This window comes from Chelon labrosus, assembly GCF_963514085.1.
Source record: "Chelon labrosus genome assembly, chromosome: 4".
Taxonomy (NCBI): Eukaryota; Metazoa; Chordata; class Actinopteri; order Mugiliformes; family Mugilidae; genus Chelon; species Chelon labrosus.
In genome coordinates this window covers 17,656,131-17,682,289 of record NC_140340.1, presented here as the reverse complement: position 1 = coordinate 17,682,289, position 26,159 = coordinate 17,656,131, and the positions used below count along the sequence as shown (strand labels likewise).

Sequence of the window (26,159 nt, the reverse complement as noted above, 5' to 3'; positions counted from 1 at the left end):
CAGTGACGTCACACAGGAAGCTGTCTTGGATATTGCCTGAGAAAAGGTACTGATGATTGTCTCTGGCAGTCTGTGGCACTTGAACACTAAAACTCACTGGATTATTTGAGGGATTTTCATTTCATGGTGACGAGCCACGTGTTAAATTATTTTGGACTTGCTTGCTTGCCCTCATTTTCGCTTCAGAGCACAATGACACAGCTTGTTACTCGAGGACGTGTTGTGGTAAACATCCCAGACCACTTGTTGGGTCTGTTATGTTGACAGCAAACTGTGGTTTCCATTCACAGCTGCAGTCAAATTAGATCAGAACCTCAGGGCTGATCCTTCTCGTCCTTGTGCTCTGAAACAAACGCGAATAAAAATGCAGGCAGGTGCAGAACAACTAAAGACGTCTGGGGGTGACTACCGAAAATGGGAACTGTGAGGCATGTACTACCTGGGAATGATGCCAACTGCTGACAAAAGGCTTTAACGCACAGCCCTGAGAGAAGCCTTTAGCTCATTTGCTCTGAAATGCCTCAGGAATATCTGGAGTTGTTTGTCCAACTGTAGATAAATCTGTCAATCAAATTGGCTTTGTTACAAGTCAGCATGTAAGTACTCACTTCTGATTTCATAGTTCTCTATCTCTGTCTATGTGTTTCTGCCCCCCCCCCCCCCCCCCCCCCCCCCCAGCCACTAATCCTACAGTCAAGTGAGATGTGTATTTGATGACACATGAGCCACAGTTCACATGGCTGCTCCCCTTTAAGTGTCAGGTTTGCTTGGTGTTACTCTGATTTGCCTCGGAGCAAAAACCTGTCTTTGTTTACGCATATCTCGCGCAGATTGCTTGTATTTAGTGGGAGCATGTAAGCAAAAAATGTTGTGACTTTCTTTTCCTGCCTCTTTCTCTCCGTGCCGTCTCTCCCTCTTGGCAGCCGGGTAAAAGTGGGCAGGGAGAGAGAAGGGCATGGCCCAAAAACTGCTCTCAAGCCCCAGCCCCTGTTCGAGTGGGGTTGGTTGCTGGTACAGTACTCAGCCTTTCCCTCGTCTTGCAGGCGAAAGAGAGGGATGTGGAAATGCATTCTTTTCTCCTTTCTAACCCGCCTTTTTTTTTTTTTTTTTTTTTTTCCCCTTTCGTCGCCACCATGGCCTTATTGTCTGCGGGTGAACACTAGCCTGATCTTGACAAAAAAACTCAGGTATTTCTTATTTTTGATTCTGCTTCTGTTTGGGCGTTGATATTCCTCTTTGTGCTCAAGTCTCCCTTATCCCTATTCGTGTCTGCTGCAGTTTTACACTTCTTTTACTGTCACCTTCCACACTGTACACGTGTCTCCTTTGCTTGAATCGAACACAATGCCTAAATCTCCACCGTCTCACACACACAAACAAAAACACACACGGGGATTTTATTTTAAATAATGCGTGCGTTTAAATGACCAAAGCTTTTTCTTTTCTTTTCTTTTTTTTTTTTTTTGCAGTTGCTGTAATGATAATTCAGCTTTTTTTTTTGCATTAAATGTTCGGTTAAAACACGAGCCCTATTAATTAAAACAAACAGTAATAGTGGCGTTACAGCCTCTCAAATTCTGCAGTGAAAATCAACATTTTGGCACAATTTACAGAATGTCACAGCATAAAGACACGGGCTTGAACAAAGAAAGTTTTCTGCATCAAAAGTGATAATCTCTACGAAGTTTCAAACAGGAAATTATCCGTGATAAATTTTTTTATTAAGCCTTTTGGTTTCTGTGTTGCAGGATTGCTACGTAGGTGCACGCACAAAATCTGCAACCAGAGGCAACATCAAATATCCCCCTCAGCTGTACTGTGGCTTCCGTTCGCCATCTATTTTACCACAAAAAGTCTCTCACATGGGTGGAATATGCACCTAAAAAATATGTGGTTGCCATGTCTTAGAGTCAAACCGGATCATTACTCGAGCGCTGCTGTTTAATAGACCTGTTCAAAAACCAGTATGAACCAGATCCCTCTGTTGCAAGCACTGTTCTATACATGAAGAGGCTTGCACTGTAAGATTACCGGGTCTCGGTTTAGGATCAAGACAATTCGGTTTGTTCTGTGGGTTATTAAAACCACAAAAGCCGTAAAACAAAAACAAACGAAAAACCTCGAGAGAAAAAAAAAACGTAATGTTCAAAATTGTTAACTCGACAAGAAAGTGCTTTTCCTGACTTAAGAGATTGCACTTATCGCGGACTAACAGTCTAAACATTTTTGCATAAAGCTACTTGGTGTGCTGTTGTGTGTGGTTATGTTTGTATGCATGTCAAGCCAGACTTTTGGTTTGGGTTTGAGTGTGTGAAAACAACAGATTATTGCATACAGTACTGTACAGAAAGGGTGAATGAAGGAAAAAAAAAGTGGGAGGGCCCAGGGAGGATGGGTAGAGAGAGAAAAATGAACTTACCCCCCCCCCACCTCCCACCCCAACCCCCGCCCACCCCTCCCGAGTTATCCTCAGATGAACTTGCTATGCTGCTTGATGACATGTTGTTTGGAAAGTCATATCCTCCGCTTTTTGTGTTTCTCTCCCTTCAGTGATTGAAGCAACTCTGCGGTTTACAGGATCAAAGTCTCATTTTGGTTGCTTTTATCAGGTAATGCTGCATATACGCATTTAGTTCTTCCTGTTAGCAAAACAGTTTTTTGAGCTATAAATAGTCTCTTGATTCAACTCTTTTACATAAACCACCACTTAAACCCATTCTAAATTTGAGCAAAAGCCATGAGAGAGATCTATTCTGGATCGCTTTTTGGGGGGATATTAGACTGTCAGGTGACCACAACAGAGCCGCGTACGACACTAGCTCACCAAACACACTTCCAAACCCGGTCTTGTAACCGTCTAAAGTTTCAGACACTCTTTGCTGTTGTCGCGTGGCTAACTTTGACTAAAACAAACCATTAAAAAGTACTTGCAAATACTTTATTCACCCAGGTCTCTTGAGAGTGTCACCATGTGTATATATAAAGATCCATCTGTCATACTTCACTGAGTGGTAAGTACAGCAGAAAACGGATATGGCACATGGGCTTATAGAGAGAGAACTTCCGTAGGCCCAAACAAAGTAAGAACCACAAACAACAGTTCAGCCTCCTCACTGTAATAAAACACCAGGAAAAAAACAAACCTAAAAGGACAAGTTGTCGGCACCCGCCTAAGCAGTGGTGTTAAAGCGTATTTTACTCTGTAATTAATGCTCGGATTTCCCTGAGGGGAAAGTGTTTAGCATAACTAACATACCAGATAAAATAACCATGCCTAAAACCAACAGTATACTTTGAAGGTACTGCCTTCCCGAAACACCGTACTCTGCCGTCATAATAATAAACATTAGCAGCGATTTAAATGCCATCAAGGCAAGCCTCTTATCATAAACGGCTAAATCAATAAGGTATGTAGGTATGAAGTGTCCTTTTCATAAGAGCTGGAATTAAACATTTAATGGTCCATCTGCTATCGTATGAGATAAATCGCTCGGCCAAATGTTTTTTTTTTTTTGTTAGCCTAAGTGATGAGCATTGCTAATGGCCACCATGTCTGGCTTTTTTTTATTTTTATGTCGGTTTTTAGCCCTTTATTCAACCAACATCAAGTCAATGGGGCGGCAGTTGTGCATGCTGTCCTAAAAGTAGCATGGTAACTCTAATTTAGTCTCAAAAGATATCGAGCCCAATCCAAGTGTACTTTACATATGGGTGCATACGTAGGACCATTGTCTTTTATTAGAAGTTTGGCCTGAGACTCAAAAACCAAAGCCAGTCCGTCTAATGACTCTCTCACGTACTGCAGGGGGGAATTTGCTCTCCAATTAGGACCAGATATTGAACTGTGTCTGGTCTGGATCCCCACAGTGGGTCGTTCATTTAATCCAAGGTGTTGCAGGATTGTTCTCGGGGTAAGAACTAAGAAAAAAAAAAAAAAGAATTCTGCCACATACAATTAGTCTCCTGTTTTTGTTTAGTTATCTTTTGAACATTTTTACTTGCAAACCCCACCCAGGCCTCTAGGGATTGTGTAAGAGAGCCAAGAAGAAAACATTAAGGTCCCGACTTCTAAAAAAGAAGTCGGGATTAAAATAATTAAAAATTCTTCTCCTGAAACATGAAAAGGGAAGAGAGCCAAGCCGCTGGCGTGAATGTGGCGTGATCGCAGGTTGCTGGCTATATATGCATCTCACAAAAACTGAAAACTGATGAATTGAAATCACAATTTACAAACTCTGATAGTTGAAAGACCTGACTTTCATATTATATTGATACTGTGCATTGTCAACAACAGTTTATTATTATTATTTTTTCTTACTGTGTTTATGAGGCTCGGCTCCAAAATCTGTTGTTCTTCCAGGAACCGGTGACATCGCTGGTTCTCAGGAGAACTGTAAACTTTTATCGCCGTGGGTGAGGGTGCACTTGACGCCATTTAAACTCGAGAATCCTGCTTGATTGCACTACTACTACTCTGCCAACAATGAAAATGGCATAACTTAAAATATAACCAGAGGACATTTATAGAGGAAACTTTTTTATAGAGGAAACTTTTCACAGTATATTAAAATATATTAAATTACATTAAAATTCACTGTAACTTCAACGTAATCAGTGCTAGTGAATCTCAGCGTAAAGGCAGACTGGGTCTAATTACATTTCTAGATGCAGTTAGCAAGCATTTCTGTAAGAATTACGGAAGGTAACATGGCTACGTCCCACTGACTTGAATAATAATAGTAATGATGAGTTCTAGATGCATACATTGGTTGATGAAGTCCGCCAGTTGGTATAAACTCCTCTGACCAGGGTTTAATAAACAGGATCAGGATGCATTACAGATGATGAGACTGACACCTCGGGTTCATACAAAACATAGCCACTTGTCCAACATATGGAAAAAGTCTGCTTATGGAACAATGGACCTCTCTCTCCACGCCTGAACACCTTGCTCACACAGCACCGAGCATCTGGCAGCAAGCTACGCCACCATGCGTGTGGTATCATACCCCATTTCTGACATGGCATCGTCTCATTGCTCGGCCGCCAACACTCTCCTCCCCCCTCCGTGGTGGGCTTCTGCCATGCTGCAACCACGACATCACCCACTTTTGTCTCATTGAGATTCATCTTGGCAGCCAGACAATGCCCATTTCTTGGCACCACATATTGGAGAGAGCCGCATCAGAGACATCAGTCTTTTCTCTCACAGTCGTACCCGGTATGCCGCCGATCATCGTGGACCAGCGCCAGTTTGTGATGGGTATTTTTATGCCTTAATTTACCAAATACTCAATTGAACTTTTCACAACGCAGATATCTTTAATGAGCTGGATGTTTAACACTGGAAGACGAGCTGCTCTAAGCGTGCGTGGAGCAACAGCAAATAACCATATCGCCGTGCTGATTATTCTGACTGAGTCTTTGATGAAAGTCATGGATCAACAACAGAGCTGCCATTTTCCATCATTAGAAGCTTGTGGATCGACTGTGTCCAGCCATCACTTCCGGTTTGGGGGGAAACAAAAATAGACATTTTTGAAAACATTCAGAATTAAAGCAAGTGTTTACATGCTGACTAAATAGACCTAGAATGACATGAGCATGTGCAGTATATAAAAGTAAGAAGATATTTTTAATTCATACTGCCTCTGTCCCTATTGTGATGTGCTGACTAAAATGCTCAGAGTTATTAATCGCAAATCACAAATGTCCATCAAAAACAAATTTTGTTTGTAGCCAACGCTACTTTTCATTTCTGGTACGAAAAGTCGGAATCGCTTCCTGCTTTCACTCTATTCTCTCCGCACTGGCCAGTCTGTTGGTAGAGTTTGGTACCGTTTACCGTCTAATTAATTCAACATCTCAGTTATGGCCTCTCACTGTCTGATGCCCCGGTGCCTTTTCATTCTGCCCCAGTGAGCATGCCCTGCCACCACAGACGCACAGGCTGCCAAAACATTTCAATCACTGTCGACATTAATTGAGCCAAAGAGGAATTCAGAATGTTAATGAACAACCCAGCAGCTTCTCGACCACGCTTCACATGCTAATATATGCAAAGCGTCCTCGGCTTTGCGTGGGTCGACCGACTGGTGTTGTCTACCATAACAGTGTCTGGTCTCAGTCACGGTTCTGTCTGGACTTGGACAGCTCGGCGCAGCTAGTGTCCCAGACTCTAGCAGGCACAGTAAACAGACCTTTTTTTTCCAATGGACTTGAAGTGGCTTTCACACGCAGCAAAAAAAAGGGCGATGTCAAACCTTCAGTTAAACATCTCAAGCAAAAGCAAAAATAACTAAATGAGTTCCTTTTACTATTATTGGGGGGGAAATAAAGAATCTAGATTATACACAGGGGGTGCAAGGAGAAAGAGGTTAATAGGTTGCTCTGCAGAGATTGGGTAGTAGTGCCAAACAACTGCCCTAAATGGCTGCGGTATGGACACTTTCAGTTTTTCTCTGTTGGCCTTCATAATGTGCCACTTTTTCTACGACCACAGAATAGATTTTTGTCCTGAAGAATGATTATTAAGAAAGAGACATTTCTTTCGCCCATCCAAATAAGGCCTTAATTTTGCAGCCAGGGCTACAGTGTGGTGGACCGACAGATGAAACTCCTGGAAGGAAATTCCCAATCGAACTGTTTCCAGATTTTGAGTAATGTGGTTTAATATGATGTGTATATTTAATACTATTTTGCAGTGGTTCCTACACCTAAATGTTAACCTGTCTATTTAAAAGACATTTTAGACGGTAAAACCTTCACATCTCTGCCTCTGCGCTAACTAAAATGTATTTTTCAACCATTGTTTGTACCAAATGAATACTTACATCTATGAACTTACTTATTCTCTCTCTGTCTCGCAGTTTGACCAACAGGTTTCCACTGCTACCTGCAAAACTATCTGTCCTTAAGGCTGAGGTAGTAGATTGAATAGTTGTGGGGTTTACGTCCTCCTTTTGAGATAACTATACAATCTACTGTCTTTCCGAAGGAAACAGGTTAATCTGCTGTGATGCTGAGGACTGTGTCCACCTGGGAAGCTCCCTAGATAAAGGACCTCATGGACTAAGAACCCTTCCCACGCCTGTGGCGAGACAACTGCAGAGGCTCTGACAATAGTGTCTGACGTTCATAATGACAAAAGTTTTGTTTTAAGGAGATTTGTTTGTGCCTGAAGTTGAGCCTAGCAAGGTGAGGTAGTAGGTTGTATAGTTTGTGGGATGGAGTAAATCCTACTCGGGTGATAACTATACAGTCTATTACCTTCCTTGAGAGGTACAATGAGTGCTTGGAATGAGGCTCACTCACTGCCCCATACGATGAAATAGTCACTCTGATCCCACCTTGTGGACAAAGACTGATATTACTCTGTCAATGCTCTAAACCTGGGGACCTCCAGTGTGTGCATCTGGAGTTTTCTGAGACAAATAATTAGAATTTCTAAGGGATTGGAAAAAAACATTAAATTTCCTACTGCACTGATGAGGTGGCAACTGAACTGGGAATGTTAGTCAGTGTAAATAAACCATAAATTATAATACACACCGTTTACAAAATGCATCTGGGTGTAAATTCTTTAAGCAAAAAGTGAGCTACAGAGTTTGCTAGTGTCACAAGTTCCTTCACAGAATATGTTTTTGGAAATGTGTCATTGCATATATATATATATAGTCTGATTAAAAGACAGATAGTCCTGACTAGAAGACCACAGTTAGAGCAGACATTGTTTTAAGCTTGGTTGCTTGAAAGTGCAGCCCATTAGTACAGTACACAGGGAAATTGTTTTTTAGTACACATCAGAGGATAAGAGTGGCTTTTAAATATACATAAATTGTTTAATGTGGGCTGCAAGCCAATACTGGCTAAAACCCTGCATAAAAACAGAGTCACACAGATGCGTGTCTGGAAAGAAAAAAAAACACAGCTGTGCATAGGAAAGAAATTATCAAAGCTAACCACACGTTTTCCCACATACACAGATGCAGCGATGACACAGTAGATGCACTTCAACTGAGTCTCTTAAATAAAAAAAAAAAGAAATGCAAAGGGAATGTTGTTAAAATGTATATTAAATCATTAAATCACATTTAAACAAAAAAGTAGTAAAAACAGTTTGCAGGACAATGCAACACAATCTAATACAACAATGATACAAAAAGGCGACATTGTATGGGGAAAAAAAAAGTTGCTAAACAATCGTCTTGAGAAATGCGTTAAACCAGAGATACATGACATAATCATTTAGCACACACAGTCTCAATATTCTTGAATTCATTCTTATTTCCTTCTGCAGACTTTCCCATCCCCACCTTTTTACTTAAGATTACGAGTTACACTTCTGTACAAAGACATGGGAGTTTCTCTTAAATTGCTTTACAGATTCAAAATCTATCAGCGGCACTAGTGAAGCGCTGACAGTTTCAACATAGGTTTCATGTTCGTTGAGTCAGAGATGAGTTGAGTCACTGACAGCCCTGTTTTGAAGTGTCACATATACAACAAACATAATGCATTGCAGCGACAGAACAAACTACAGATATAGCTATAGATTTTGCAAGGATGTTCAATTTGATTACAATACCAATACCACATTCATCATCACAGGCCTGGTTTGTCTAATGCAACGGATGTTTTTAAGGAATAAAGATAGAGTGGACTTTCTGCTGAAATGAACATGAAGAACTGGAACCTGAACTGAAAAAGGAAAAACCGTGATGTGAAACTTGGCAATAAAACCTTTTGTTACAAGTGGGGATTTCACTGTTTCCCTGTGGCGCAGACACATGTGCACGCTGGCCATCAGTCCTGAACATAACAGTTCATTCCGCGCTCATGTCAATACAACCTTATTCAAAGAAATCGTAGCTTTTGGGAGTTAAATACATATTCACATGTGACACGTTTTATCATGTTTAATTATAATGGTTATTCAAATAAACAGGTCTGCCTTCAGCCAGTGTTGGTCACACTGTTAGCAACACTACTAATATTATCTGTCGTATGACTGCTTTGAGATCTTAGATTTTCTGCTGCGCAGGGAGTGCACCGTCTCCAAATGTCCAGATAGGCAGTCCTGATCTTTTTTATTTTGAACGCATACACAACTGGGTTGACGGCAGAGTTAGCATGAGAAAGCACAATGCCAACATAGAAAGCTGCTGTTGGTACATCACGCTCACTGCCAAAGAGAACAATGCAGTTCATTATGTGGAGCGGGAGCCAGGACAGGGCAAACAGAACCAAGACCAGACACAGAGATCCTGCCAGCTGTCTCTCTTTCTTCAGGTAGGTCAGAGACTGGTTTTGGGCACCATTGCCTGGTTTTTCTCGAAGGTTTCCACGAATGCTACAGAATATGTAGCTGTACAGTACAGTCATCACTAACAGAGGTGTCAGGGTACAGAGAAAAAAGTTGAAGTAAACCAGGTAAGACATGGGGATCACAGAGACAAACTGGCAGACAATTGTAGAATTGGCAGACTTAGATGCTGTTTCACTGGTTAGACGCTTGTACCATCCAAGCATGGGAGCAAAACTCAGTGGTGTTGCAACAAGCCAGCATGCTGCTACCACAAGATAGGAGTGTCTCTGTGTTACAGTCCTTTTGTACCTACAAAGAAAATCATTTACTATGAGTATGATAATTTGTGCATCTTACTAGAATGCTAACTACATTTAAAAATAAAGGTAAAAATCAAAGTAATGATATACTAGAAATCCAAAGATCTGGCAGTTCAAACCATTCAAAACATTTTACCTAAGAGTGAAAATAGTTAAAAATGGAAAGCTTACAGTTAAAATCTATGCCTAGCAAAGAAATTTGCACAAGTGATAATCCATAAGAGGTCTTACCTGAGAGGGATATACACCCGGAGGAAACGGTCCACCGCAATAGCCAGCAGAGTCAGAACTGAAACCAGGGTCAAGAGGATGACCACACAGCTGATGAAGAGACAGGTGTTGAATGAAGTCTCCACTCGTCCGTCCACCACCACAGCCAACGGTATGGCCACACAGCCGACCATAAAGTCAGCTACAGCCAGAGACACAATAAGGCAGAAGGTGGGTTGCTGAATGCTCTTACTGGTCCACAGTGCCAAAATAACCAGCAGGTTACCCAGACAGCAGCTAACAGCGATCAGCACTTCTGCCAATGTGTAGATCACCGTTTTCATATCCATTGTGATTCCTATCCAGCTGATGCTCAAACGTTAGGGGTGTACTGTATCTGAGAGCCCGAGCGGGCATGTGCTGTGCTATTTATCATTCATCACATTCTTGTGAAATCTTTGAGGAAGTTATGAACCACAGAGTTTTTTTTTTTTTTTTAAGTTGTGGTGTCACTTTAATATTTCCTGGAAACTCTGCTTGGGGTTTTGTTTAGCAGGCTTCGTGTATTTGTTAGTGTCTGGTGGCAATAACTTAACAAGTGACTTTTAATGCTTTTGTTCTCGCAATAAAAAACTTATTGAAACAGCAGGGAGGATGCAAACGACTGTGTGGATGATAAGTCCTCATGTGATTTCGGGTGGGAGGCAATGAGATAATTTTTAAGTTCAACAAACTCCTGTGATTAAAAACAGCTTTAAAGTGGAACTACCATTTACAACCTAGACCTTATTTCTGGCATGAAATATGATCGTTTACTCACCCATATAACTTCATTTGGAGTCATTCGGATGATATTTAGATCTGCGTAGATCTATATAGTGAGAGTGACTGGGGCACCGAAACGCAGCCTCTAAATAAGGCATTATCTGCTGTGAATAGCGTTCATTTCACCAATATTTTTCCCCGTTGAGTTCGGAGTTACCTGTTATCATCATCCGGGGTCTGTAGATTGACCTACTAACCTCTGACCTGGATGATGTCATCTCTGAGCGCTGCACGCAACCCGCGTGGCTTGTTTACCTGTAATTTGCTACTGCTAGTTTTTTGCAACATGGTTGAATATTTTTCTGATTCTGAGGTTGTGGACGACGACTTTGTTTATGATGGACGTCCTTACCGTTTTGGGTCAGAGTATACGGATGAGGAGCTCATTGAAAGGAGGATGCGGAGGCAGAGAGACAACAAACCAAAGAACAACAAACCGCTGCATGTCCGCAAATAGATAACAGGTAACTCCGAACTCAATGGGGAATAGCACTAGCGTATCATAACAAAATATTGGTGAAATGAACGAGTTTCACGGCAGATAATGAGTTATTTAGAGGCTGCGTTGCCGTGCCCCAGTCACTCCCACTATATGGATATACGTAGATGTAAATATTGTCTGAATGACTCCAAATAACACTAAAGTTGTATGGGTGAGTAAACGATCGTATTTTATGCCAGAAATAAGGGCCAGGTTGTAAAAAAACGGTAGTTCCCCTTAAGTAAGCTTTGCTGCACATGCTAGGTTTGATTTCTTATTATTTTTACATTTTATCACTATGTTTGGCATCGATCACCTTCAAGACAGAATAATCTTCCAGAAAATATAATCTTACAGATGCTGGCATTGCTAATTTGTAAACTCACCCTTATTGACGTGGCCTGGCCTGAATCTTAATTTAGATTTTCTTCAAGCAAAAACACAAAATATGATGAGTAATGAACATCTCGGACTTGACGTCACATCATGTTGTGCTTGAGGAAATTATGACTGAGTTAATTTTCTAATGTTCCAAACAAAACAGTCATCGGTTAAATTAATTCGTTATTGAATTAAAAGTGGTGCACAAAGTTTATCGTGCTGTTGCATTGCAGAACTGGATCCAATTGTTTCTGCAGATTTTTAACGACATACGCAGTTTCACTCGCAAGCTTCTCTTCTCCTTCTCTTAACCATTTTTGCTAAAATAATGTTTTTTGGACAACATCGCAAAACACTTTGATACGAATTAATGGAAGTTTTGTGATTGAAAATTGACAAAGTTCTCTTTGAAGTTTTAACTATATTTAAACCAGTGAGTGAGAACTTGTTTGGAGAGTCTTGTTTTTGTTGAAGCTGTGAATTGAAATGAGTTGAGAGCAGCGAAAGCTAAATCTGCACATCCGGCATTTGCGACCAGTGATAGCAGTAAAATGATTTGAACCTTTTGTTTACAGGGTCATCAATTTCACTTCCTTTGTAAGAATAAGTGGAATGTGGGGTGTTGCTAGCATGGCAAAAAAAAGTAACAAACAAAAAAAAATCTCTGCAAGCATAGCAAACGCAGAGCTTCTGAAAAACAGACAATCAAACACACGGCACAGATGGCCAAACATGAAAATGATGATATTGCAGTACCATTAGGAACTATGTTCTTCTTTCTAAAAATGCTTTTACCTAGCAGCTCATCAGCAATGGGATCACAAGATACTTGCTAACACTGGCTTGTTTTGTGCTGAGACAATCCCTATACATCTTTCCCCTTTCTTTTTTTTTTTTTTTATCTAAAAACCACTTATACTGTACCATCATTCCTAAAACAAACACTGAGTAAGTTGCATAAGTAATTGAGGACACTGAGACTTAATATTTTTGCTAAAGCTGTTAGCCTAGCATTAGCGAGTTGTAACTTCTGGTGGAAATTACAACTTTTACGGTCAGCTTGCTCGTCAGACTGTGGTACTGAACTTTCAGAATATAGCAGAGCAGTTGATGTTAGTCTTTCCTGTTTCTGTTATGTGGTCATAGAACGAGTCTATTGTTACCTTCAAATTGGGTCATGTTTACCGTCTTCACAAGAAAATTAATATGAACAGCCCACACCACTCTTGTGGTATTAACCTGGTAAGTAGAAATAGCAGAGGTAGACGGTATGTTAACAGCTTTTCTCATTTTACAGTGTAGACTCTCTGAGGGTAAATGTTCCCAACAACCTGATCTTTTCGTTATGGCTTTGAATTCTGTGGTTATCGGTTTGCTTAAATGTTAGCCTCGGTGGCTCCTTGACACAAAATGTCAGCCACAAGTTGTGAGTGCACCGCTGCTGGGAAACTGTTGGTATCTTGACACCACAGAGGATATCCGATCTATCTAGTGTACGCTGCAGTGTTTGATAAAATTCTGGTTGCACCTCACATTGCCTGTTAGGCAAACAGCCTGAGAGAGATTCAAGCTGTTTCACGAGGCAGTGCAAGGCCTCATATTTCTCCCATTACACCAAATTAGCAAGCACTCAGATCCTAAACAACAATTTCAGTTTCACTTGACTTTAATCACCTCCAGACAATCACATTCATAGGCGTCAAGTCTTCAAACATCACTGCAAAATTTAGATCTTTGAGAAAGAGTATCAACACGATGAAAGAAGTACAAAAAAGCTAAATTAAGCAAAGATATAAGACCAAGAACAAGATCTGAAACCACAGGCTGTCATCAAAACCTGCTCTCATCTCAACCTCAATCTCAACAATTCACATCTTCAACAAAAAAAAGACTATCCTGACTAATTCTCCCTCATTGGTTTAAATATATAAATATATAGTTAAAACTTCAAAGAGAACTTTAAAAAAATACATTAATTCATTCATTCATTATCTGTGACTGCTTACTGAGAATGAGGGAGGGTAGACCCTTGACAGGTAGCCCAGTCTATCACAGGGCAACAACAATAACAGTAGTTTTTTTAATTTTATCTTCGAAATCCATTGTTTTTCTGAGACCCAGTGGCGACACTCGGAAGAACTACAAGACGGCTCAGCTAGGATCTCTAGTGTCTGTCTCTGGAAGTCCGGGGCTTTCTCTGTCGACACCGACCGGATATCCACATTAAAAGTGGTCAGTTTAAACCAAACATGAATCATCCTCAGAAACGTCCTCACCTTTGTATGTAACACCTGATTAAGATGTACAGTGTGGTACTGCTCAACAAGCTATTATTTTGCAAACCCTTACTATTTCTTACTCATACGAAATTGGTAGGTCAAAAAGACTTGATGTGAACTCAGGATGTTTTGCTGAGAATAATTTGCTCTCAGACACATAGATAATACTGTGTATCACAGCAGGGCCCTTTCTCACACGAACTACTTGCTTTGATAGGAAAGTGAGGTCATTATTGTTTTTAATTTATAAAGCGCTAAATGTACCAGTTCCTGTTTGTTCTCAACACGCATGTGGTTGATATTCAAGTGAACCGATAAAACAACAACGGGGCAGCAACACATCATGGTCATCTCCAGCAAGCACCAGCAAAAAGGACATAAGTAGGATCGACAAATTGATCCGAAAGGCTGGTCATGTGATTGGCAGTAAGTTGGAGACGTTTGTCTCAGTGAGGGACAGGAGGACACTGGACAAACTGCTCTCCATCATGGACAATCCGTCACATCCACTACACCAGACAATAGAGGGGCAGCGGAGCTCATTCTCCAACAGGCTGATCCAGCTCCGCTCCCACACTGAACGCTACAGGACTACTTTCATACCATTCTCTGTCCAGTTGTACAACAACTCACCTTTCTGTGACAGATAACTCATTATTATTAATGTTAATGGATACTACTGCACCTTACACCTTACCCTGTATATATAATTTATATTTATATTCTTCCATTTCTTGTACATTTGTTCATATTCTAATATGACAATTTGTACATTTTGGCTTATACTATTTCTATTTTATGTTACTAGATCTTATTCTACTTATTTTTTATTTCTATTTTATTTAACTTAATCTTTTCTTTTTATCTGAGGTTCTTAAGAGTGTGTTTTTTATGACAACTAAGCTACTGTAACCAAGCAATTTCCCTTGTGGATCAATAAAGTTTATCTAAGTCTAAGTCTAAGTCTCCTGGCTTGTGCCTAAAAGGATTAATCTGATTGCTCTTCATTCAGCAAAACACTGACATCCTTTTGGAAAGCTGTTGAGGTCGACTGATTAATATGCACAGAGACAGAACAACGGAATCATTGTGACAGGGTGAAATAAATACTACATTTAAATGGGATGCTCTCTGAGGACGCTGAGAATAATTTCGTTAATTGGAACCGGTAATAGAAGCCATGCTGTCATGTAATCCTGAGCGTACATGCACAAACGGATCCCTGCAAGACCATAATCAAATTCATTACTTCTCCTTATAGAAAATTATGTTGTGTGGTGGAGGAATATTAGAGAGGGAAGTTATGAGTGCAAAGTAATGTAAGAAGTGTTATTTGCAAGTTTGACAGCCACTAGAACAGATGTAATTTATTCGGTTGTTTGTTTATGTTGAGGGCGGGTGTTTGGGTGGGGTATAATACAGTAAGTCGTTATGGCTGGACACTTGCATGTGCATAACTACCTAACTATTTAACTTTGCTGCTTTTGCCGATTCAAACACTACGTTTCTAGACTCTTTATGTAAGACAACATAAATATTAGGCATAATAATATGGTAGCTGTCAAAAATGAATAATTAATGGTACCAAAGAAAGCCATTTCTTATCATATTACATTAACTGTTAAAAAAAAAAAAAAAAAAAACACACACAGAGGATGAATTTTGCATTACCGGATCGATCCAAGGGGAAAAAAATAAAAAAAAGAAACAATAATGCTGCAACAAATAAACTGTAATGGTTGTAATGTAAAGGCTCTAATAAACTGATTCAATACATACTGCAGTAATGTGTTGCTGCTTGTTTTGTTCAGTGACAGTGCTTGCAGATTGCCACTGAGATGACAGAGGCCTTATGAAACATGTTCACTGTCCGCTCGTGAACACGCTACCACATGCGCCAAAGCTAGAGACTGTGGGCGATGTCCCAAAACGACTTTAAGCTAAAGTGATCGAGTTGAATGTATTTACAGGCAGACACTGAATCTGCTTCCTTAAGCAACTAAAGACCATCTCGGTGATTGCTTAGTCAGTGGTACTCGCTGCCAAACTCTTTTCATCCTTGGATGGACAATTAAATTAAGTTTTTGTAAGAAACTGAACCTGTGTCTACTGCAGTCATTGTTAAAAAAATAAAATGAAAAAAATCTACATTTTGTGAGGAATAAGAATAAGAGTTATAATGTGGCATTGAAACTGATTATGGGAAAATATGTACTGGTAATTTAAATAAACACCTCTTTAATGTATTACAACAATAAAGCTGCTAATTATTTGCTTTGTTGCATTTTATCCATTACCAATCTCCCATGTATCATGCATCACCAAATATTGTGTAGTCATCAGTCATGTTGTATCCTGTACACATGCTGCATGTATGCTTTATCAGATTTTATGTATGAGTTTATCTCCTCCCTTCTCTCTGCGTCTTCATCTTCAACCAGCACTGCATCAGTTTCAGATGAACATATAACCGCTTATTTGTTTAAATACATGAAAACTAAAGAGTGAAAACATGGTTTCATTGGCAGTTACGTGGCCTGGCAGACTGTTCTTTGGACCACCTTTGTGGCTTCTTGGAACCCTATTGTCAACAGGAGAGCATTTGAGAGTTTCAAAAGTGAGATAATATTGTTAGAAAGAGACCACCTTCATAAAGCTACCTGAAGTTTGCATATACATGTCCTGAGCACCACATTGCACCGTTGAAGTATAACCTCATCAGCTGGTCTTGTGCACACAGTAGGACAAACATTGCACTTTCATCCTCTCACTTGGTGGACTGTGAAATGGATAAACTTGTTATTCGATTAAATCTGTTCTAATGCGTGTCCATCTTGTAACATTTAATGTCCTTATCAAAAATGCTTCCTGCCAGTTATTACAGACCACAGATCCTCTCAAAAACCGCAAACACACATACACACTTAATGAGAGCAACTCTTGCTGCAGGGTGCTGCAGAAACTCAAGTCCCTCCCCTTGATTTTATGACTCGTGTTTATAGAATAGTGAGTACGAAAGAGGCAGCGAGAGCGTAAGGATGTAGAAGAGAGGTGGTGCACTGGTACCCAGACTTGTGTGGAGCTTGAATATCATGGTGAGGATTATTCGTTCGGCATGCCTTTGTGTGGGCCACTCATTGTGTAAATGTGACAAACTTCTCTCAGCTAGAGGACATCCATAATGGGAGGTATTTTTACTGGAACAAATCCCAAAGAAGAGTGAAAAACTTTCAACAAGCAATTTTTATATTTGAATCAAGTAAAGGTAAGTGAGGTCTCTAAAGAGCGACAATGTCTTCCGCTCCTGGTATCGAGCCTCGTGGGCACGTGGACATGGTGTACATCTCCATTGAGGCAGCTATAGCCCTGGCGTCTGTGATAGGGAACGTGCTGGTGGTGCTGGTGGTGTGCGTGAACCGGACTCTCAGAAACACCACCTTCTCCTTCATCGTGTCTCTGGCCATGGCTGACATTGTTGTGGGAGTTTTGGTCATCCCTCTGGCTATCATCATCAGTCTGGAATTTAAAACGCAGTTCTACACCTGCCTCTTCCTCTCCTGCCTGCTGCTGATCATCACCCAGAGCTCCATCCTTTCCCTGCTGGCTATAGCCATCGACAGATTTCTCAGAATCAAGATTCCCACCAGGTGAGGAACTAGTTGGCTACACTTTACTTTTTTTTTTTTTTTTTTAAAACCAACTTTAAATGGATAAAATAAAGTGTACATTTGTTTGGTTCAAATGGGGTTAGATGATGTGCTCATGGTGTCAAGAAAAATCACAGTGATAATAAAGCAGTTAATGATCTGTTTACAGTAAGCATGATAAAATATTCATAACAGAGAGGAATAGGAAGTGGGTGTCAGTATCATCCCTCTTGTTGCTTCTCCCAGTCCATTGCAGCTTTATTCATAAAATCATGATCCAAACTAGTCATTCCCTGAAACGTGCTGTGTGACAGACTAAGTGCAGTTTCATCAGCCTACAATTATATCTGTCCCGTATCAAATATGGGTGATACTGCATTGTGTAGCATGTATCTGTATCTTCAGTTTTATTCTTCACTGAACTGCCGTGTTGGCAACAGTCACTGAACCTCAAATGTTAAAACCCCTCCATTTTCTGATACTGCCATTAGGAAGGCAAATTTATGGGAGTTGCACCCATGGCCCCCTTTTTTATAGTCTTTAGCATCAGTGAGCTTAAAGCGCGTTTTTATCCTCAAAGAGTCAGTTAAGAGGAGGAGGAGGTCCCCAGGGTTGATGTCTAATATATAGTACCATCATATATCAGTGCCTGCTTTAATGTAAATCAATGGGCTGGACATCAAAAGCTTTTAAGCAAATGAAAATGTTCCCTGTCTACCTAAATAACGGACAGGAGTGCAGTTTGTTAGGGGATTTGGCAGTCGCCCATGCTACTTTTTGTTTATCGTCCTGATGTCGAAAGTAAGCACTCGAGAAAAATACTTGATTGGCATTTGTTTAAAGGTGTGTAGTCGTACCCGTGTGTGCATTTAGGTTCCTGGAAAACCTGTCATTTCTTTCCCAATTACGCTGCTCAGGTACAGCACCGTGGTGACCCAGGGGAGAGCGTATGTGGCAGTTTGCCTGTGTTGGATCCTTTCTTTCCTCATGGGACTGGTTCCGATGGTTGGCTGGAATAACAGCGATGCCAAGGGAAACTCCAGCAGCTCCAGTGAGATCGTCTGTAGGTTCACCTCCGTCATAAGGTTGGACTACATGGTGTACTTTAACTTCTTCGGCTGGGTGGTGGTACCTTTGATAATAATGATCACTCTGTATGGGGAGATCTTTAGGGTGATCCGGCGGCAGCTTAACCGCCGAGCTGAGGCCACCTGCGATGGAGAACGGTATTATCGGAAGGAGCTGAAGCTTGCCAAATCATTGGCCTTGGTGGTCTTCCTCTTTGCTGTGTGCTGGCTGCCAATACACATCATGAACTGCATCCACTTTTTCTGCCCAAAGTGTGAAATACCCAAGATTGCCTGGTATGTAGGGATTTTCATGTCCCATGTGAACTCAGCCCTCAACCCGATGGTTTATGCATTCAGGATGAAACGTTTCCGTGTGACGCTGTTCCAAATCACTCGCCGTTGCATGTTATGTAAACCTGCAGAGCCCACTCCATTTCCCACAGGCACTCCAGGTGTGTCTGAGAAAGTGGACATGTAAAAAAAGACTGCAGTTTTCCTTTGTTCATGGCCTCGAGAGGGAGTGCATCGATCAACCCTTGAGAAGAAGCCGCAAAACACTTCAATGAATACAAGGACATGTGTATCTCTGACCCATTCCCATGCCTTCAAGTCAAGTCTTGATAAAATGAGCCTGCAATTAGGGGATTCAAGTAATATCCCCATCACTCAACATGCATAATTCTCTTTTCATTTAATTGATTCATGTTGAATTGTATATGTATTTGTCTACGTCGTAAGTAATGCAAGAAACATCTCATGTTCAAAAAGCTTATTGTTCATTTCACCAGAATAAAACATTGACTGTCGTCCCCACATAGTATTTACAGTTCTTATTTGTATTAACAAGTTAAATTTTAAAGACATCTTAAGCTAGATTTATGCTTCTGTGTCAGATCTATATAGGAACGCCGTAGTGTGCACCTCCCCAGAAATAGAACTAATAGTCGCAGTCATGCAGACCAACTGGTCCAAAATGCATTTCCTTGTCCACGTCCCTCAGTGGCCACGCAAACGTAGAAAGTTCTCCCTCATCCTGCCTCCTACACATCATCTACTCTGACCTTTCTTCTCTTTCATGCATTGCAGACATTCAAGTAAACGAAACTGTTCAACATTTATTCAGCGTCAACTCCAGCATGAGCTGCTCGCCACTGAGTTGCCTCAAAGTCAACACAGCTGATTAGTGGCTGATTTTATGAATGATCAGTGCACAAGTATGCTCACAACGGCCTAGGCTGCATGCACAGGTTCCAGTGTAGGGTCTCCACAGGTCTCTTGAAGACGTATAACCCTAGTTTAACAATCTGGTCTGTGAGCTGGCTGAACTAAATGCTAACCCGTTCTCGCTGACAGCGTTATCATGCTAATAAGCTTACCATGGGAGCACCAGTTTAAGATGGCTCTTTGGCATGCTAACATTAGCATTAGATATTTGCTCAAAAACAAAAATTAAATGCTCAAAGAGTGCTGGAGGAAACGTCAGAGATAGATAAAGTAATTAGGGATTTGTTGAGATTTTTCAGTGCTGGCAAAAGCGGTAGACTGATGGGAAATTAGATGTCCAGATTAGATTTAGTATAAAGGATTAATAAACAAATAAACATGTGAAGAAAAGCAGGAGAGTCAGTAGAGGAAGATTAATTGGAGCAATATCAGTAGATAATAAAGTGTGTTTTCTTCCTGGCAATGTTCACTCTGGCAATGTTAACGCAGTTCAGCCAAACAATTTTTATCACAGGATGCAGGGAGCTCTTCGACTAATTCAGCTAGTTTAAGGCATATTTTAAAAGCTGTGGCAGGATAGTGAAAAGGCTCTGAAGCATTTGAGAAAATTACCCACGGAGCATTATGCTGAAGTGATTTATTACAACTCTAAAGCTAAGGCCTCTGCCAGAGCTGCATCAGTTCTGCTTTGTCATCAAATTGACTTCTGCTTCATTTCACTTACGCTACATACATTCAGTATTTAATACAGAAAAAGGTTGAGGTTTAAAACAAACTCCCTTTAAGGGTTGGTCATTGGATACATTTAAATCCACTCTAAATACTTACAGTGAGCTCCTTTAAGAAATTTATTTAACTTAGATTTATGAACATGTGAAACCTTCACCCTCTATATCTGTTTGTCCCAATACGTGTATTACCATCTGTCACCTTCATCCTCACTGAGGGATTTGAAACTGCTGAGTGTGGTCTAATCCCAAGCCCTCGTCTTAGTGAGGTAGGTACCGCATAACCAACTTGGCATTTACTGGCTTTGCACCTAACACTCTTGTGGTCAGCGCCCTAACAAATGCTCAAGGAGCGTAAGGATGGTGTAAATGCGGAGACAAAAGTCCAAGAATCCCAATTTTTGTGCAATCAAAAAAAATAATTTAAGGTAAGAAGTATTTTTATGAGGCTCTTGTAAAACACTAATTTACTTTCCTAAAGCAGTTCTGATATCTTGTTTTAATAATGTCCTCAGACAACGTAAGGAAACAAATATTTGCCGGGCTGACACACTGTAAGATGGCTGATGCTGATGCTGATGGAGCAGAGGGCAGCCAAGACCTGGAGGCTCCAGAGGAAGAAATGGAGGACGAACAACAAGTCTTGATACGTTTCAGCAAACACGGCGAAGCTCGCCGTGCGCTACCTAGGGAGCAGTGGACGTCCAGCGAAAAGAGAAACTACTACATGGACCGCATATTCCTTGGGGTCCTGGTCATTTTTGTCCTCATGCTGCTGGGAGAGTGTTGCTATAAAATGTGGTATGTGACAAACGTGAAGCAGATTGTAGCGTTTGTGTCAGATTCAGTTGTCTTTCTGTTTGACTGGCTCTTCAGACAGGAGAGACAGGAGGAGCTGGCTGAATTGTAGGTGGTTCGAGGAGAGCACTACGATGTTTCAGGCACATGTGGTATAAAAAAAATCCTCAGCAGAGAATCCATTTGTAACTAAACTACAGACAATATGATGATAATAATTTCAGGACATTATTTCTGATTTCTTATTTTGAATCAATGGAAATAAATATTGTCTTGTTGCACTGTCCCACAGTATCACACTCCTGTTTTTATTTATTTATTTTTTTAATTGCAGCATGTAGTGTAGTTGTGAGTAAGTGTTAAATGATACATAAAGGAGAGCAGCTGTAATCATGCCAGACAATTACTAGTGTTTGTAAGCTAACACTCTTGTAGGCTAAGTCATATGTTCTGTGTTGGCTGGTGACAATTCAACATGCAATGTAAATATTTCCAAGGTTTGTAGTGCTATTTAAAAGACAGCAATTTATTTTCAGATGACTCCTGACAACTCTGCTCCTCAAATCAAGTCCTGCACATTTACTTTACATCCTTGCTAATGAATTATGATTTGGTACACAAACAGTGGACATTAATAATAGCTTTGCTTTGACCACTAACAACAATAAAGTACTGTCTAAAGAAGTGCATCAGAAATAGCAACAATTCCATTATATATCCATAAATAAGCAGTTTGTTACTATAAGTAACAAAATACAAGTGCCTTTAACTGGTGACACATTTCATCTGCTGAAACTAAATTATCTATGAAGAATCCCTGCTGGTAATGGAGTATTTTTACTTACATTTATTTTATTTGTTATATTTATTTTATACATCTGTCACTGTTGTATGTTCTGTCTTTTAAGTTTTTTATTTTTGCGCACAGTACTATAAATATCATGAGAAAACATCTGCTGGCATTAAGGCAGATTAAATACAGTTGTACAATCAATTTACTGTGGTCAGTGCTGCTACTACTGTATATTTTTTACACAACATATATATGTATGTATAGTCACCACCTGGATCTAACCAAGCAAATAGGTACGAGCCTCCTGTTGGATAATTACTGCATGGGTGATTATCTTTCAGCTGGTTTTTAACCCCAACTGATGCAATGAGTAACTTCTCATTTCTTAAACAACCATGTTGAAAGACACATCCTGCGGTCGTGGAACAGATGTCAGCCTGTTTGAGGAGGGTCAGATCAGTGGCATGCATCAAGCAGAGAAAACATCTAAGGAGATTGTAGAAATTACTTAAATTGGGTCCAACACATTATTAAAAACTGGAAGGATAGTAGGGAACCATCATCTTTGAGGAAGAAATGTGGTCGGAAAAAAATCCTGATTGATAGTGATCAGCGATCACTGTCTTAAACGGTTGGTGAAATCAAATCAAAGAAAAACAACAGTAGAACTCAGGGCTACTATGTTTAATAGTGAAAGGGACTGAATAGCTGTAGCCTTAAGAAAACCACTAATCAGTGAGGCTAACCAGAAAAAAAGGCTTCAGTTTGCTAGAGAGAATAAAGATTGGACTCTAGAACAATGGAAGAAGGTCATGTGGTCTGATGAGTCCAGATTTACCCTGTTCCAGAGTGATGGGGGTATTAGGATAAGAAGAGAGGCAGATGAAGTGATGCACCCATCATGTCTAGTGCCTACTGTACAAGCCTGTGGGGGCAGTGCTATGATCTGGGGTTGCTGCAGTTGGTCAGGTCTAGGTTCAGCAACATTATGTGTCCAAAGAATGAGGTCAGCTGACTACCTGAATATACTGAATGACCAGGTTATTCCATCAGTGGAGTTTTTTCTTCCCTGATGGTACGGGCATGTTCCAAGATGACAAGTGAATGTGTGCTGTAATCAAAGCTAAAGACAGTCCAACCAAATATTTGATTTCAAGAGAAGAGGCAATTCAAAATATGGGAAAGGACTGTTTGTAAGAATTTATAGTCTGAAAATGGTTCTGTTACATTGCTTGCAACAAGAATTATGAAGAAAAAAACACTCTAAAAACACAATAAAAACAATATTTTATAAAATAAAATGAACAAAGGACGGTGTAATGTTATTGTAAATGTTATACGTGAAGTGGTAGTAAATAACTGGATCAAATGTGTAGATTACGTTTACGTGCAGCTGGAATACCCATAGAGAATACCGACCTACTTGTCTGTTATCCAGTCGGACCAATCAAATCGACGCACTCAAGCACCTACTACATCCGGTACCGCCCCCCTTCCTCTTCCGGTTTTCCTGGCGTGACCGACGTTTCGTGTCTGTTTAGACTTAAAAGTAAGTCCACATTTCCTTAATATAATTAGGGTTTTATCGGTTCGTTTTTGTCCTTGTTGCGTGTTAAACATAACACATACTCGACGGTTGTTTTAATCAGCGATACATGTGTCGCAAAGCACTGTCGTGTGCTGTCAGAAATGGAGGACAGTCAACAAACACCGGGCGCCATGCTACTTGTGTTAGAAGTGGATCACATGTATTCCAAGGTTTAAGGCAGCTCGAGATCTTGTTAAAACAGCTGCTGGCAACTAAATACAAACTCTAACAACAACCCCTTTATTCTTTTCTTTCTGTCGGAGGTGAATTTCAACTTGACATTGTGAAAGTATAAAAGTATAATGACGACAAAGCTAACGTCAGCTATGCTAACGTCAAACTCGGCTGAAACCATGTACATATTTAGTCGCTCATTGTTAAATCTCAGCAGAGTTATGACACGTTAGTCAAGCTGTAGAAGCTATTAAATGTGCTCGTAGATGGACCTCTTAAACTGATATGTTTAATATCAGTTATGGATTAATTTCAAGTTAACATTTAGATAAGAGAGAATATTAAATCTAGGAGATGGCGACAGCATCCCATCATGATTAACTGGATCCCATGTTGATATATCAAGACTGCTAAATGTTTTTCAACCCAAAGATGAATTCTAATTAACTTTACTCATAAATTAATTGTATATGTTGCTCTAAACCATAGCATTTACATCAGATGCTGGCAGAAACAGCTTATTTTTTTGAAAGCCATCTAAATGCGTATAAATGACATTTAACATACGTCCTTGTCTTCTGTTCTTTGGCTGAGTTAACATCAATGTTGCATAACTTCACACACAGATTGTTCACCTATCATTTTCTGTCTCCTCTCTACAGAATGCGTTACGTGGCCGCTTACCTCCTCGCTGTGCTCGGTGGAAACACCAGCCCCTCCGCCAAGGACATCAAGGCCATCTTGGGCAGCGTAGGAATCGAGGCAGATGACGAACGCTTAAATAAGGTATATAGTTTAGTAACTGTGTTACTGTGCAATTCCAAAGCCTCTCGACTCCCCCACAATGAAGTCGCTGTGTTGCATCTCTGCAGGTCATTACTGAGCTAAATGGGAAAGACATCAATGAAGTCATGAACTCAGGTACAGGAACTTCTATACATACAGCTTCAGAGTGAAAGATGTCCTGCATGGACGTAAGCTAAAAATAGTGTGTCTGCCTTCTTTCCACAGGCCTCTCTAAGTTAGCCTCCGTACCAGCAGGTGGTGCTGTGGCGGCACCTGCCGCTGCTGCTGGTGCTGCTGGAGCTGGGGCTGCGCCTGCTGCTGGTATGTACCATGTCCATTGTATTGCTTGAAGTTCCAACTAGCATCAATTAAGTCGACTGTGGTGGATATCAGTGTGGCTAGCATTGACTGTTGTCTTTATCCTCATTTCCAGTGGAAGAGAAAAAGGAAGAGAAGAAAGAAGAATCAGAGGAGTCAGACGAAGATATGGGCTTTGGACTCTTTGATTAATCTGCCTTCTCTGTGTTTAAAAGCAATAAAAATGTAAAAGGTTTACACAAAACACATTGCCTTTTTGTCCTTTATCACTCTTCATGTGTAATTATTCCCAAAGGCGTTACAGAAGTTTATTGTCTGGGGATCAGTGATTAAAGCTGTTTGCTATCTGTTGAAAATAGTTGAGACGAGTGTAATCCAGACTGCGGCCAGTCTGTTGTCTTGTTGCACAGTTGCACAGACTTGAAGGGATAAGCGGTGAACCAAATACAGAGTTTGCCACCACTCATTTTCATTGGGAATTGGAAATTGCAGTTGACCTACTATTCAGTTTTATTTAATCTCGTCTGAACAGTTTTGTGGGCCGACTGTGCCTTTCTGTGTGGAGTTTGCATGTTCTCCCTGTGTCTACGTGGGTTCTCTCCGGGTACTCCGGCTTCCTCCCACCATCCAAAGACATGTCAAAGACAACCCTTCACAGGACAAGCGGTTACAGAAGATGAATGAATGAATGTTAGTTCAATTTATACTTGTCAAGGAGATTAGGTGTGATGTTCAGAGTTACTAAGGAACTGGTGAAACGGGTTCAACATCTTAAAATTAATTCAAGTAGGTCAACAGTATTTGATTGATTTCATGGAATTTTTCACAAAGAGATGCTTCTCACAATATGTGAGAAATGTCAGATTGTAGAAACCAGTTGAAATAACACTAATTGTAGCTGTGGTCTGAAAGCAGAGACGAGTTCTGTCATGATTGTTATTAATATCTTGTGTTCTTTCCCTGCCGTGAGCCAAGACTCTTCTGTCAATATGAAGCGTGAGTCACTGCTCCACTTTACAGTTCACCTTTTGTAAATTCATTTCTCATTTCAGCTCTGATAGAGTGACAGCTTTAGTCACTGGACACGTCAACACTGTTGTAGTCATTAGGAGAAACGGCTATAATTTTTCCACTACCTGCTTCCTTTCACGTCCTGTTTTTGTCTTACCTGACAGACACCTGCATGCGTGTCAATAAGCTCTCAGTGCTCTCACATAAAACCAGTTACAT

At 40.5% G+C, this 26,159-nt stretch overlaps 3 protein-coding genes and 1 long non-coding RNA gene across 4 annotated transcripts; 3 read left to right on the top strand and 1 right to left on the bottom strand.

Moving 5' to 3' along the window:
- The first annotated feature begins 1,126 nt into the window (after positions 1-1,126).
- Positions 1,127-6,991, top strand: LOC311486647. The gene is made up of 3 exons (XR_014699005.1): positions 1,127-1,187; positions 2,551-2,609; positions 6,870-6,991. It is a non-coding gene; the product is annotated as an uncharacterized lncRNA (long non-coding RNA).
- A 1,961-nt stretch (positions 6,992-8,952) lies between these two features.
- On the bottom strand, positions 8,953-11,594 carry LOC311486646 (adenosine receptor A1-like). The gene is made up of 2 exons (XM_084542571.1): positions 9,859-11,594; positions 8,953-9,616 (listed from the first exon to the last, which is right to left on the bottom strand). The coding sequence occupies exons 1-2, from the start codon at positions 10,185-10,187 to the stop codon at positions 8,956-8,958; spliced, it is 990 nt and encodes a 329-aa protein (XP_084398697.1). The 5' UTR covers positions 10,188-11,594; the 3' UTR covers positions 8,953-8,955.
- Positions 11,595-16,380: 4,786 nt separating this feature from the next.
- On the top strand, positions 16,381-19,464 carry LOC311487623 (adenosine receptor A1). Its single transcript, XM_084543974.1, has 2 exons — positions 16,381-17,450; positions 18,368-19,464. The coding sequence occupies exons 1-2, from the start codon at positions 17,095-17,097 to the stop codon at positions 18,996-18,998; spliced, it is 987 nt and encodes a 328-aa protein (XP_084400100.1). The 5' UTR covers positions 16,381-17,094; the 3' UTR covers positions 18,999-19,464.
- Positions 19,465-23,527: 4,063 nt separating this feature from the next.
- On the top strand, positions 23,528-25,173 carry rplp2 (ribosomal protein, large P2). Its single transcript, XM_084543615.1, has 5 exons — positions 23,528-23,612; positions 24,488-24,611; positions 24,698-24,746; positions 24,837-24,932; positions 25,045-25,173. Exons 2-5 carry the CDS (start codon positions 24,489-24,491, stop codon positions 25,119-25,121), a joined length of 345 nt encoding a protein of 114 aa, XP_084399741.1. The 5' UTR covers positions 23,528-23,612; position 24,488; the 3' UTR covers positions 25,122-25,173.
- Positions 25,174-26,159: the final 986 nt, after the last annotated feature.

What these genes read in the sequence shown, in the direction of transcription:
- LOC311486646 (XM_084542571.1), bottom strand. Translation starts at nt 10,187, where the DNA reads ATGGATATGAAAACGGTGATCTACACATTGGCAGAAGTGCTGATCGCT. An exon ending in CGGGTGTATATCCCTCTCAG is followed by an intron (nt 9,617 to 9,858) that starts GTAAGACCTCTT and finishes TTTTCTTTGTAG; the next exon opens with GTACAAAAGGACTGTAACAC.
- rplp2 (XM_084543615.1), top strand. Translation starts at nt 24,489, where the DNA reads ATGCGTTACGTGGCCGCTTACCTCCTCGCTGTGCTCGGTGGAAACACC. An exon ending in ATGACGAACGCTTAAATAAG is followed by an intron (nt 24,612 to 24,697) that starts GTATATAGTTTA and finishes GCATCTCTGCAG; the next exon opens with GTCATTACTGAGCTAAATGG. An exon ending in TGGGGCTGCGCCTGCTGCTG is followed by an intron (nt 24,933 to 25,044) that starts GTATGTACCATG and finishes CCTCATTTCCAG; the next exon opens with TGGAAGAGAAAAAGGAAGAG.
- LOC311487623 (XM_084543974.1), top strand. Translation starts at nt 17,095, where the DNA reads ATGTCTTCCGCTCCTGGTATCGAGCCTCGTGGGCACGTGGACATGGTG. An exon ending in AGAATCAAGATTCCCACCAG is followed by an intron (nt 17,451 to 18,367) that starts GTGAGGAACTAG and finishes TACGCTGCTCAG; the next exon opens with GTACAGCACCGTGGTGACCC.